At 41.9% G+C, this 13,119-nt stretch overlaps 1 protein-coding gene across 1 annotated transcript in view; it reads left to right on the forward strand.

Annotated features, from left to right (window-relative positions):
* The first annotated feature begins 512 nt into the window (after positions 1–512).
* The window catches only part of PDZK1 (PDZ domain containing 1), a 36,928-nt gene continuing 24,321 nt past the window's right edge, over positions 513–13,119 (forward strand). Inside the window, exons 1-5 of the mRNA XM_007950081.1 lie at positions 513–722; positions 1,461–1,707; positions 3,578–3,714; positions 4,746–4,941; positions 10,882–11,078. Coding sequence (XP_007948272.1) covers positions 513–722; positions 1,461–1,707; positions 3,578–3,714; positions 4,746–4,941; positions 10,882–11,078 — 987 coding nt within the window. The remainder of the gene's footprint in view (positions 723–1,460; positions 1,708–3,577; positions 3,715–4,745; positions 4,942–10,881; positions 11,079–13,119) is intronic.

Genomic DNA, 13,119 nt, shown 5'->3' on the forward strand with positions numbered 1-13,119 from the left:
AACTGAAAGGTTGAGATTTGAACCCACCCAGTGGCAACATAGAAGAAAGACCTTGTGATCTTCTGTAAGATTATAGCCGTTGAAAATCTTATGCAGCCACAATTCTACTCTGACACATGTGGGGTTGCCATGAGTGGGAACTGATGACAATGGACTTGATTCTTTGGTTTTGTCTTTTTTTGGATCATGTATTTGGGACCTAATTTAGTTAGGGAGAAAAGGATTTGATTTTTGGGGCTGTTGAAATTGAAGCATCTGTCTAGTACTCTGAATATATGGATCTGAAACTCAAAAGGATTATACTTGATTTGGAAGTCATTAGCAAGGCCTGTAAAGTGGTCTTCTGTACCCTAATGTTGCTGCCTAAGTATTCTAGATTTGATGTGATAAGAATAGATTAAAAGAACTTGATGTGATTAGAAGAATGTGAGAACAGAAATAGAGGGCAGACTTCTCATTCCAGTTAGATTTTATTTCCCATGGATTTTACCCACTTGTTTTTCATCACAGAAATGGCCTCCACCTTCAATCCCCGAGAATGTAAACTATCCAAACAAGAAGGGCAAAGCTATGGCTTCTTCCTGAGAATTGAGAAGGACACCGATGGCCACCTGGTCCGAGTGGTTGAGAAGGGTAGCCCAGCAGAGGAGGCTGGCCTCCAGGATGGAGACAGAGTTCTTAGGATCAATGGTGTCTTTGTGGACAAGGAGGAACATATGCAGGTGAATGAGATATTTGGGATTCTCCTGCCAGGATCTCTTCACCCCACATCCTCTCTGCTTGGGTATAATTTCTGGGACCAGTGGAACTTGGCTCTTTCCTGGCTTCTGCTGGCAAGGCAGGACACCATTATTTTTGGACCTTCTGCTGGTCAGTCAACTCTGCTACAATTAATCAAGAATTGTAGAAATTACTCCTATCTTTGAACAGTGTTAAGTCTAACATGCATTGTATGCTCACTATATGCCAGGTGATTTCCTACTCATTAGTTTGTTGAATCCTTACCACAATCCTATGAGATAGACATTATCATTTCACAGGTGAAATAGAGGCTCAACTTGCCTAATATGCTCATGAAGTGAATATATGGGAGGGCCTGGCCTTGAACCCAATTCTGACTCCAGGTAGGTGTTCTTTTCATTATACCATGCTGCCACCATGGGCCCAGAAAGAACTGTTATGCTTGAGGACAGCATTCACTTCCAGAATGGACTAGTCCTTGTAAGGGCCTTCTGTGCTGGAGTTGGGCCATATTCTAGATTCTAACAGTGCCAGGGGCCCAGCCTAATGTCTACCTAGGTTTTGGGCCATGTTAGGGACATGGTTGGAGATACTATCTACTTACTCTTTGGGTGTCAGGGGTCAGCTATCAGAATCTCCAGGGTCAGATGCTGAGCATTTCCCTTTGGCAGTTGATAGAGATTAATGGTTAATGTTATGTTTTTCTTCCTTCCTCCCAGGTTGTGGATCTGGTCAGAAAGAGTGGGAATTCTGTGACTTTATTAGTTCTAGATGGGAAGTCCTATGAGAGAGCCATTAAAAAACAGGTAGACTTGAAGGAGTTGGGTCAAAATCAGGAGCCAAGTTTAAGTGATAAGGAGTTGCCCCTGGTGAGGAATGATGGAGCAGAGACTTGGACCCAGCCTCGACTGTGCTACCTGCTGAAGGAGGGGAACAGCTATGGCTTCTCTCTGAAGACTGTCCAAGGTGAGCTTTGAGGGTGGGGATGGACAACCAGTTTCCTTAGAGGGGGGAAAATGTTATCGGTTAATGACTTTCCTTCTTTGGCCAGCTTCTCAGTTGCTATGGATATTCTACAGCAGTTTGCTACCTCCCTCTCTGCACTTTAACTTGCCAGTAAGGATCAAGACATTGGACAGCAGTGGAGAGGTGCTAACCAAACCAACCAACCAAACACTGCCATCAAGTTGGTTTCCTCCTTGAATTTCTGAGGTGGTATCTCTATGGAAGTAGATTGCTTAGTCATCCTTCTGAGGAATGGCTGGTGGGTTTGAACCACTAGCCTTCTTGTTAGCAGTCAAATGCCTTAGGCACTATACCACCAGAGCTCCTTTTTGGAGAGGTGCTAAGTACTCCTGTTTCCCAACTTGTCAGGCTAAGCCTTTGAAGTTATAGGGTGGTGTTTCTTTTCTAGTTTCTTTAGGGTGTGAGGATGGAGGGGAGAGTAGGAATAAGAGATAAGGAAAAATATGGGAGGGGTTCTTTATAATAGAGACATTTGATAAGATTGGTATCACTTCTCATGCCTCAGAGCGCCCAGGTGTTTATTCAGGAAGTTCTTGAGCACCTGTTGGTGTGTCAGACACTGTAAGTGCGGGGGATATTGCAAAAATCCCTATGCTGCTGTGATACTTACAGTATTCTCAACTGTGGCCCAGTCTCATCTGTTCCCAGGTGCATCCTTGACCTCTAGCTGAGTGATGCATAGTGATTCAGGAAACTCTGACCATTAGAAAGTACTAGATGTTCTGCTTCTATAATTGGAGAAGTACAGACTGACCTATGCTTAGTTGATCGTAATTGTATAATGGCTTCTTTGGGATCCAGGCTGGAACCAGAGGAGCTATGTTGGTCTGTTGGGTTCCATCATCAGTGTTGCCTCTGCCTGTGTTTTTTCAGTACTAGAGAAACATCAGGGGTTGCTACAACTTAACTCAAAAAGGAATAGATCAATGGGAAATACACAATCCTTACCAAGGCTCATTTAACTTGTAGCAAGAGATATAAAAAGTATTTCTCAAGTTTTTTAGTTATTAGACACATTGAGGTGTAAGTTGTCAAGGGAAGCTTGACATTTCCTAGAAGTTCATTATCAGTAAAATGTTTTGTTTTTTAAATCGGACTCATTTTGCTCCTGTGATAATTTGTGTAGTGAATGGGGTTAGATTAGTTTTAAGAAGAAAATGTTTTCTCCATGGAAGATACATCACAACTTAACAGGAGAAATGTTAGTGTTTAAGGAAACAGAGTTTGAGTTGCTATATTCCTTACAAATGATTGATACTAGTCATTATTAATATACCCTTTGCTTCTATTGAAATACAAAAGCTTGAAATAATTGAATACCTATGAACCCAGACTGACCATATGTTTGTATGCTTTCCCCTCTTTTTGTGCCTCCACCCTCATTATCTTGTATCAATGAAATTTATTGACTCTGTTGGTACGTGACATGGTTAGAGTACTGACTAAAGAGGAAGGAATCGAGCAGATGCTCTCTCATTCTACAAATGCAAAGAAAGGGTGTATGGCATAATAATGCAATGTGGGCGTTGTTCGGTGCTCTCTGGTTCAAGAGGCCAGTGCTACCTCAGATGCCTTCCTTGCATTTACTTGGGAAGTTCTACTCAAATCAACAAGTTGAGCAATATCTGTGTCAAGTTTTGTGCTAGGATCTATAATGGTATTTCTATATCTGAAGCCAAGGTCTATTTCAGTAAGCCCTAAAATGGATGTTCTGATGTCAAATTACTGGGAGAAAACTCTTCACCATTGAACTTTTAGTTTGTCTGTACAATGGAGTCATAACCGTTGTCCACTTCCTACCCTCTTCCAGGTAAAAAGGGAGTATACATGACTAATATAACACCTCAAGGTGTGGCTATGAAAGCTGGTGTCCTAGCTGATGATCGCTTGATTGAAGTGAATGGAGAGAATGTAGAAAATGCCAGCCATGAGGAAGTGGTGGAAAAGGTACACCCCCAAGGAGTGCTTGTTTATTTAACTCTCTGTGTCACTCTTTGCTCGTTGGAAGTGTCAGGGATGGTAGGGTCCAAAATGACTTTATGACAGAAACATCCAGTTGATATGCCCATTTTTATTTTATTAATGGTGAACATACTCTCACTAGTGGTATAAGCAGTGTTAATAAAAGATTTGTAATAGACTTTTGATAGTTTCATGAAATCTGGAAGAAAAGTGGCCTAAAGAACTATTAGCTTTATTTTTTTGGTTTTATTTTTACTTGATTAGGAGTGCCCTCTGAATTTATAATAGTGTCAATGTTGAGCCAATGTTAGATAAATATTTTAGCATAAACTGAAAGATAACCCAGTACAGTGGTAAACATGAAGCAACACATGAATATTGCAGGGCCTATTATTCCCAAATGTTATGTGGTTCTATGATACATGGAAAAAACTATGAAGGTTTCTTTGAGGTCATAGCGAACCTTGAAAATTGACTGACACTCTTGTTATGTGCCCTCAAGTCGGACCTGACTCACAGTGACCTCTCCTTGGGTTTCCGAGGCGGTATCACTATGGCAGTAGATTGTCCAACCTTCCTTCCAAGGAGAGGCTGGTGGGTTTGAACTGCCAGCCTTCTGGTTAGCAGTCAAGTGCCTTGGGCACTATGCTACCAGAGCTCCTGACTGACATTCTTAGTAGTGCTTTTTAAGAGTAGACTCTTACTTTCTTTTCTAAACTCCTGTTCTCTAGCCTTTACTTAAGTACTTCTGGGTTTTCTGAATTCCAGCTCTTACCTGGGTTCATTTGGCATCTGCATGAGTGAAGTCATCCTTAACAAAGTGAAGAGCAACTGCAGATGTGGAAGTAGATGAATTGTAGTTAGGTGTTAGGACATAGCACAACACAATTTAAACTTGAGTCTTGCCTTCCATGTTGCCCATTAAATCTGGAGGCTGTATGCCTTTATGGAGAAACTCTTCTGTTTCATGGCATCATTATTGGAGGTTGATGTTTCTGCACCTCTGTGTATTGCAGGTGAAGAAGTCAGGGAGCCGTGTTATGTTCTTGCTGGTAGACAAGGAAACTGACAAGCACTACAGGGAGCAGAAGATACAGTTCAAGAGAGAAACAACCAGTTTAAAACTGCTACCCCACCAGCCTCGGGTTGTGGAGATGAAGAAAGGCAGTGATGGCTATGGGTTCTACCTGAGGGATGGCCCAACACAGAAAGGTAAGATAAAAGACGACCAAAAAACTCAGCAATGAACTATCCAATTCATCCAAATTTGGCTTCAGAGTTCATTAGTCCCCTGATTCTCTACCAAATGCATAAGAAGGGGAACAGTAAGAAACTAGAAAGCATAGCTGGGCCAGTTTCTATGTAGGGCAATCCAAAGGAAAACGAGGTGACAGGCCTATAAAGTGAATAGCAACAGGGAGGAATGTATTCCTCACTACAATCAACCACAGGAGACCAAAAGGGCAGCATTTGCCAAAAACAAAACTCAAGAAGGGGAAGGAAAGAGGAATGAATGGAAACAGGGAACCCCCAGGAGGAAGTGAGGATGGTGCTGTAATGCTGAGGGGATTGCAACCAATGTAATGAAACAAAATGTGAATAAATGGTTGAATAGAAAACTAACTTGCTGTAAATTTTCATCCAAACTACCATGAAAGTAAAACAAAAACAAATGAGTTCCAGAATTATTAAAATAAAGATGAATATAAAAGAGTAAATAATAAAATACAAGTATTTCGTTCTGCTGTGCATGGGGTCGCTATGAGTCGGAAACAACTGGACGGCACTTAACAACAACAACATTCTTGAATACAAATATACTTAACAAGGGCAGCATTTGGGATGTGGGCAGTGGTCCATCGATAAACTGGCTCTCTGCAAAGTTTCTGTGGTGTAATCTCACCATGGGTGATTCCAAGCTACCAACATGATGTCACTGAGTGCAACGTTAAGAGAGGTGCACAGTTGGCTCTTGTGAGCTGGCGTGAGCCAGTTTCAGCACACCACAAGATCTGAGGCAGAGGTGTGGGTTAGGATGGAGAGATCGGAGCTGAGAGTCTTCTGCTTCCTTGTAACTCAAGAGGGAAGTAACTATGGTCCCTTTACCCAAAACACCAAAACCAAACTCACTGCTGTCGAGATGGATCCAAGTCATAGTGCGACCCCTCCTTGGGTTTCCGAGGTGGCATCATACGGAAGTAGATCGCCCAACCTTCCTTTCAAGGAGTGGCTGTTGAGTTTGAACTGCAAGGCCTTTGGTTAGCAATCAAATGCCTTAGGCACTGTGACATCAGAGTTCTCATGGTGCTTTTAGGGCAGAAAAATTCATAAAAGAATGTGAATTCAGACCATACAAACTTTTATCCAGAACTTACTGCTTTCATTATATATGTTTATATTAACTGGTTCATATTATGTAGAAAATATCCTCTGGGCCTTTGAGAATATCAGGTGATCAGACAGGAATTCTTCATTCAAGGAATCAAGCATTTAGTGGAGGTTATATAAGGAGATCTGGTAGCGTAGTGCCGAAGGCTTTTGACTGCTAACTAGAAGGCTGGTGGTTCAAACCCACCAGCCACTCCTTGGAAGGAAGGTTGGGCAATCAACTATCCGTAGTGATACTGCCTCGGAAACCCAAGGAGGGGTTGCTATGAGTTGGATATGACTCTGTGGCATTGAGTTTGGTTTTGGTTTATAAGGCACATATATCCATAACTCAAGGTGTAGTGATAAGCAACTTAATAAAGGTGGGAATCCAACATTTGAATAAACATTTCTCACTCATATTGGAAGCCTAATAGTGAAAGTGGTACTTCAGTTTAGGCTTTGTGATACCGACAAAATTTGGACAAGTTAGATGGAGTTAGGTGGCAAGGCTGGTCATTCAGGGAAGATAAGAACAATGTGAACAAAACAGGTAAACAGTTTGGCATCTGATGTGTAGAGAAAGAAACTAGGTGAGAAAGGTAGGGTGGTGAGATGGTAAGGGACCTTCAGAGACAGATTGAACAGTTTGGACTTAGCTCTAAAGTTGAAGGGGAGTTAGGTTTTTTTTTTTTTTTTTTTGAGTAATGGAGAAGAAAAACACTAAGGCTGCAATGTCTTGGGGGTTTTACATATCTCTATTCTGGTGGCATAGTACCTAAGGTATTTGACTGCTAATCAGGAGGCTGGTAGTTCCAACCCACCAGCCCCTCCTCAAAAGGAAGGTTGGGCAATATACCTCCAGAGAAGGACCCCAAGGAAGGGTTGCTATGAGTTGCAAACGACTCCACTGCCGTGAGGTTTTTTTTTTTTTAAAACCCTAATGACAGTTCCGCAAAGAACTGCTGAACATAAGGGCTTGGAGAAGATAAAGTAATTATGCAAGGTCAAATATTTGTGGTATAGTTGGAGTCAGACTTAGGTCTCCTTGCTTGCAAGGTTCATGCTCGCTCTATTGCTCTGAGGGGGAATGACTTGGTCAGACATGGGAATCAAGATGATGAATCTGAAGTTAGAACTGTGTGTGTTGGAGGATTAGGGAATTTGGGAGAGCAGTTGGTGAAAAATCCCTAGGGTCTTTGAGAATATCAAGAATCTTAGATTAGGAATTCTTCAGTCAAGGAGTCTGCCATTTACTAGAGGAGATAAATGATAAGATGGTATAGTTAGTATTGGCAGAATTCTAGGTGGGAGCTAATACTAATTACACTTATAGTAGAGGAAGTGGACTAGAGAAGGGATGTGTAAAATATTAAGGTAGAACTGAAGGACTTGGCAATTGATGTGGGGAGTGGGAGTTGAAGAATCAGTTTCCAAGTGTCAGTGATTAGGGAGATGGTGCTCACCAGTAACAAGCCAGCAAGAGAAAGGGGTTTTGGGGAGGGGAAGATGGGCAAAGATGGCTTTTGATTTGAATACATTATATTTGAGGGATCTATAGGTTATCTAGTTGGGGTACCCAGCAGCTGGCTGGAAAAATGAAGCTGGAACTTGAGTATTGGGGCCAAAAAAAGTGCAAGAGATTTGGAGGCATCGGCTGAAGACAGTTGAAGTCATGAGAAGCTGATGACCCATCCTTGAGGCATACACAAACACGTCCACCCCATGCCCACGATGGAATAAACCCAACTGCTGCTAAAATGCCAGTATGAATTTCTTAAGATCTGAAGCTGGTTTTTTTTTTTTTTTTGTAATTTGGGTGAAAGTTTACATAAAACCAAACCAAACTCACTGCCATCAAGTCGGCCCCGACTCATAGAGACCCCTCCTTGGGTTTCCAAGGTGGTATTACTACCGAAGTAGATTGCCCAACCTTCCTTCTGAGGAGTGGCTAGTGGGTTTGAACCACCAGCCTTCTGGTTAGCGGTCAAATGCCTTAGGCACTATGCCACCAAAGCTAAAGTTTACATAGTGAATTCAACACATACATTATTATTTTTGTTTCATGACATTGATTTCAGTCCCCACAATGTAATAGCTCTCTTCATACTTCTTCCCTGTGGTTACCCTTTCTCTGTGTCCTTTTTTTCTATGCATTCCTTGACACCCACTGCCCTCATCTCTCTGTGCAAACTTCTGATTGCCTGTGGTTGATTGCTGTAAGGAGTGTACCTACCTGGTGTAAATGTTCACCCCATATCTCTCTTGTTTAGCTGGAAGCCACAGGAGTGAATTCAATTCCAGGTCCAAAGTGTGACTAGGGACCCTTTTTTGGGGGTTTCACCAGTCTCTCTCAGATCAATAAGCCTGGTCAATTTTTTTTTTTTTTTTTTTTTAAATATTTTTGAGTTGGGTCTGAAGCTGTTTTCTTCAATCTTCACTGTCCCCTTTTTTATGGCTTAGATTCTCTATACTATGTATGGATGCGGGTACGCTTACTGACGTTTTGGGTAACTTGGTGACACTTCATGTGTAGTGTGCTGTTTTGTCAAGTTGAATGTCAGACATGTTAGTCCCAACATGCTTCTTTTCCTTAAGATTCTTTCATTGTTATGGCTGGGTTTGTCCCTTTTCTGAACAGGAAGTAAGGCAGGATAGGTTGTTTATAGGCTTCCTGGGATCCCAGTGGAAGGGATAGTAGTTGCATTCAATATACCTTTTTTCTTTTAAATTGTGATTTGGGTGAAAATATACAGAGCAATTCACTTTCCATACAGCAGTTCACATACACTGTGTCTTATGACATTGATTACAATTTCCCACAATGCAAAGCTCCCCTCCGACTTCCTCTGCATAGTTACCTATTCCCTGTGTCCATCCCTCCATGCACTCCTGCCCCCTGAGCTGTCTCCCTGTGCATAAACAGCCCTTCTTTGTCCCATGATTGTTCTCTCCAAGGAGTGTATCTACCTTAGGTACATGTTCAACTCATATGCCTGTCTTCTGTTTGGCTGGAAGCCACAGGAGTGTGTTCAATTCCAGACCTGAAAGGCAGCGAGGGGCCATAGTCACAGGGGTTCTATCAGACCAGCAAAACTGGTCTCCCCCCAAATGATTTTGAGTTTTGTTCCACATTGTTCTCCCTCTCCAGGATCTCCTACACAGATCCCCCTCCGAGTGGTTGACAGTGGTAGCAAGGCATCATCTAGTTCTTCTGGTCTCATAGTCATATAGGCTGTGGATTGCATGGTGTACCAGTCACCTGTACTAATTGTTCCTATGTATCTTTGATTTCTTTGTTTTTCTTTGCTCTGGATGAAGAGAGATCCATTGTTGCATCTAGATGGCTGCTAGCAAGCTTTTAAGATTGCCAGTTGCTACTCGCCAAAGTAGGAGGTAGAACAATATTTTATGCAGTATGTTATGCCAATTGAACGTGATGTTTCAAGCCCACAGGTCCAAGCACTTACTCCCTCTGGGTAGCTGGCTGTGGCCAAAAAATGATTACAACCTTGTCCCTTGTCAGCTCTTCTATATACCTGGGAATTCTTACATACAAGTACACTTGTAGAACCATTGTCTGCCAACCCTATACATGGTCTTGAACACACTGCCCCCTGCACAGACATACTTAATAGTTCAGGCTGTCCACCCATCTATCCACCTGTATAGCCATGTTTGCCTTCACTAACAACACAGTACTGTATATGCGAAAGGGTTACTCTTTGCTGTCTGTACCTCCCATGTACTTCTGTCTTTCTGAAATGCCACTGTGTTGATCATTCACATTTGGTACATTGCCCTTCTCTTCACCCAAATAAATACTTGTCTCTACCTATCTAACAGTGTTCCCCTTGCCTCCATAACCAACAAAGAAAATTTCCTTCCATATATAAACCTTTCCTTGACTCCTTACAATAATGGACTAATACAGTATTTGTTCTTCTGGGATTGACTATGACACTCAGCACAACAATCCTCCAAGTTCATGTTATGCTGTGTTTTGCAGATTCTATGTTGTTCTTTAGGGTTGCATAGTATTCCATTGTGTGTATATACCATAGTTTGGTTAGCCATTTTTCAGTTGATGGGCACTTAAGTTGTTTCCATCTTTTTGCTATTGTAAATAGTGCTGTGATGAACATAGGTGTGCATATGTCTGTTCTTGTCCTGGCTCTCACTTTTTTTGGATATATACCTAGTAATGGAATGGCTGGGTCAAATGGTTTTTCTAATTCCAACTTTTTGAAGGAATCACCATACTGCTTTCCATGGTGGTTGTATCATTTGATAGTCCCACCAGCAGTGTATAAGAGTCCCAATCTCTCCTCATCCCCACCAGCATTTGTTATTTTTTGTCTTGTTGAACTTTGCTACTAGTGCTGAGGCAGGATGGTATCTCATTGTTTTGATTTGTATCTCTCTGAGGAGCTCTGGAGGAGCTCTGGTAGCATAGTGCCTAAGGCACTTGACTGCTAACCAGAAGGCTGGCAGTTCAAACCCACCAGCCACTCCTCGGAAGGAAGGTTGGGCAATCCACTTCCGTAGTGATAACGCCTTGGTAGTGACCCTAGGTAGAGACACTATGAGTTGGGTCCGACTTGACGGCACATAACAACAACAACAATGGCTAATGATTATGAGTATTTCTTCATATGTTTGTTGGGTGTCTGCATTCAGCATGCCTTTTACATTTACTTCACCAGGGTTTTGGGTTCCAGCAGAAATCCTGTTTGATGCAGCATTAGAGGCTTTTCTTATACTTATTTTTTTTTATGGGGGTAGGTCAAATTATCAAGGACATAGATTCTGGAAGCCCAGCAGAGGAGGCTGGCCTGAAGAACAATGATCTGGTAGTTGGTGTCAATGGCGACTGTGTGGAAGCCCTCGATCATGACAGTGTGGTGGAAAAGATCAGGAAGGGTGGAGATAAAACATCACTGTTGGTGGTAGACAAGGAGACAGACAGTATGTATAAACTGGTAAGTAATATAAGGTTTCATATTTGTGCATTAAGTTTGGACCTATTTATTCATTCTTTCAGACTCTGGTTACTACTTTGTATCAGGGGTATTCACACTAGGTGTGACTTAAAATCAGTTAAGTGTGTGTAGACAAAAAAACCTTGACAATTTAGGAAAAAAAAAATTAAATGGTCATAATAGATATCTCAAGAGCACACAGATCACCTCATCTAGATTAGACACCTTCTGAACAAGGTAATATGTGAGCTGATCTGGAAATAAAAACAGGTGTTAGGTATGGGGGAATTGCTGGTGTGGGGCTGTGAAGTGTCCCAAGTAGAGCATTACATAAGCTGTGATTGGAATGTCGTTCATTTGGAGAAGAGCAGGAATGTCAGTGTGTCTGGAGAGAAATATGTTACGAGACTAGAAAGGTAAAGTTTACTGGCTGTTGAAGTTCTCCCAAGACATGTGTTAGGGCATTCAGCCTTTAGCTTAAGACTAGAGACACTGTTTTGAAGTATTAGTGGGAGGTTGAAATGAAGCTGCCTAGTTGTTAGTGAAGACTATATAGGTCTGGAATCTAGGAGAAAGATTTAGACTACAGATGCAGATGTGGGGTCCTCAGCATAGAGTCTATAATTAAAGGCATAGGATTTGATGAGTCCCAAGGAAGGTATGTATTCTGGAGACAGTTCTAGAGAACAACAGACGTGCTGAAAGGGATAAGCAGAGAGGTAAGTGATAATTGAAGGAGCCTGAGAAAGAAGAGTTTGGAGAAGGTGAGAACCAAATAAGGTATTTGAAAGTCATGGGGGATATACATCAAAGAGGAAGAGGGGAGTAAGCAACATAATTAGACAATTGGAGGGAGAGATTGATTAAGGAGAACAACATGACCATTGGAATTATCCACAATGAAGGCGTTGGAAAGAATAGTTTCGATAGAATGGTTAGGGCAAAGGAAGTGACAGCGAGTGTGGATGGTAGGTAAGCACTGAGTGTAGATTACTTTTTGTTTTCAAGATGTTTAATTGTGAAGAGATGGAGAGCAGTGGCTAGAGTAGAAGTTAAGGTGGGAAGACTTAAGATGTAGGTACATGAGTATTTCAATAGAAGAGAATGAACCAGAGAAGAGAGGCTAGATCGTGGGCAGAGAGTGAGACTCTCAAGGATATACAAAATGGTAGAATTGAGATCACAGAAGAAAAAGGAGACAAGAGAAACAGGAAATGAATTGCCACTTTCTTTTTCCCTGAAATAGGACATGGGCCCGTTTGCTAAGAATGAGGGGTTTGGTAGTCAAGGGATTTAGAGAGTGATACAATTTTGAAAGAACTGTTGTGAGTAGTAGGAGACAAAGATGACTAGAATACAGGACTGCTTGGTAGGGCTGATGGTCCAGTTGAGGTTGGATGCCAAGTTTCCACTGGTACTAATAGACATATTTGGGTTGTTTAGCCCTGGTATAGGAGTGAAGGCAGAAAGCTAGATTGATGAGGATTGGGAATTATTTTTAGGTGTGTAAAACAGGTAGCTCTGGTAGCATAGTCCCTAAGGCACTTGACTGCTAACCAGAAGGCTGGCGGTTCAAACCCACCAGCCACTCCTCGGAAGGAAGATGAGGCAATCTATTCTGTAGTGATACTGCCTCGGAAACCCAAGGAGGGGTCACTATGAGTTGGGTCTGACTCGACAGCACATAACAACAATAACAATATTGCTGCACAGAGCATTCTACCTATTGAATATTTGTCAAAACATTCTCTTTTCTTGGGTTTTTGTGATACTGCACACTCCTAATTTTCTTTTGAAATCTCTGGACACTTTTTGCTTAGCCTGCTTTTCTCCTCAAAATTTAAATATTTGGATGCCATCAGTCTTGGTCCTGGTCCTTTTGTTCTGCATCTTCTCCCTAGCTAAACTAATCCAAGATCACGCCATTAAATGACCTCTATATGTTGATGAAGGCATCCTGGTGGCACAGTAGTTAAGTGCTAAACTGCTAACCAAAATGTTGACAGTTTGGACCCAGTAGCCACTCTCCCGGAAGGAAGAT

This window comes from Orycteropus afer, unplaced genomic scaffold, assembly GCF_000298275.1.
Source record: "Orycteropus afer afer isolate SDZICR_OR568_19922 unplaced genomic scaffold, OryAfe1.0 scaffold00010, whole genome shotgun sequence".
NCBI classification, from domain to species: Eukaryota; Metazoa; Chordata; class Mammalia; order Tubulidentata; family Orycteropodidae; genus Orycteropus; species Orycteropus afer.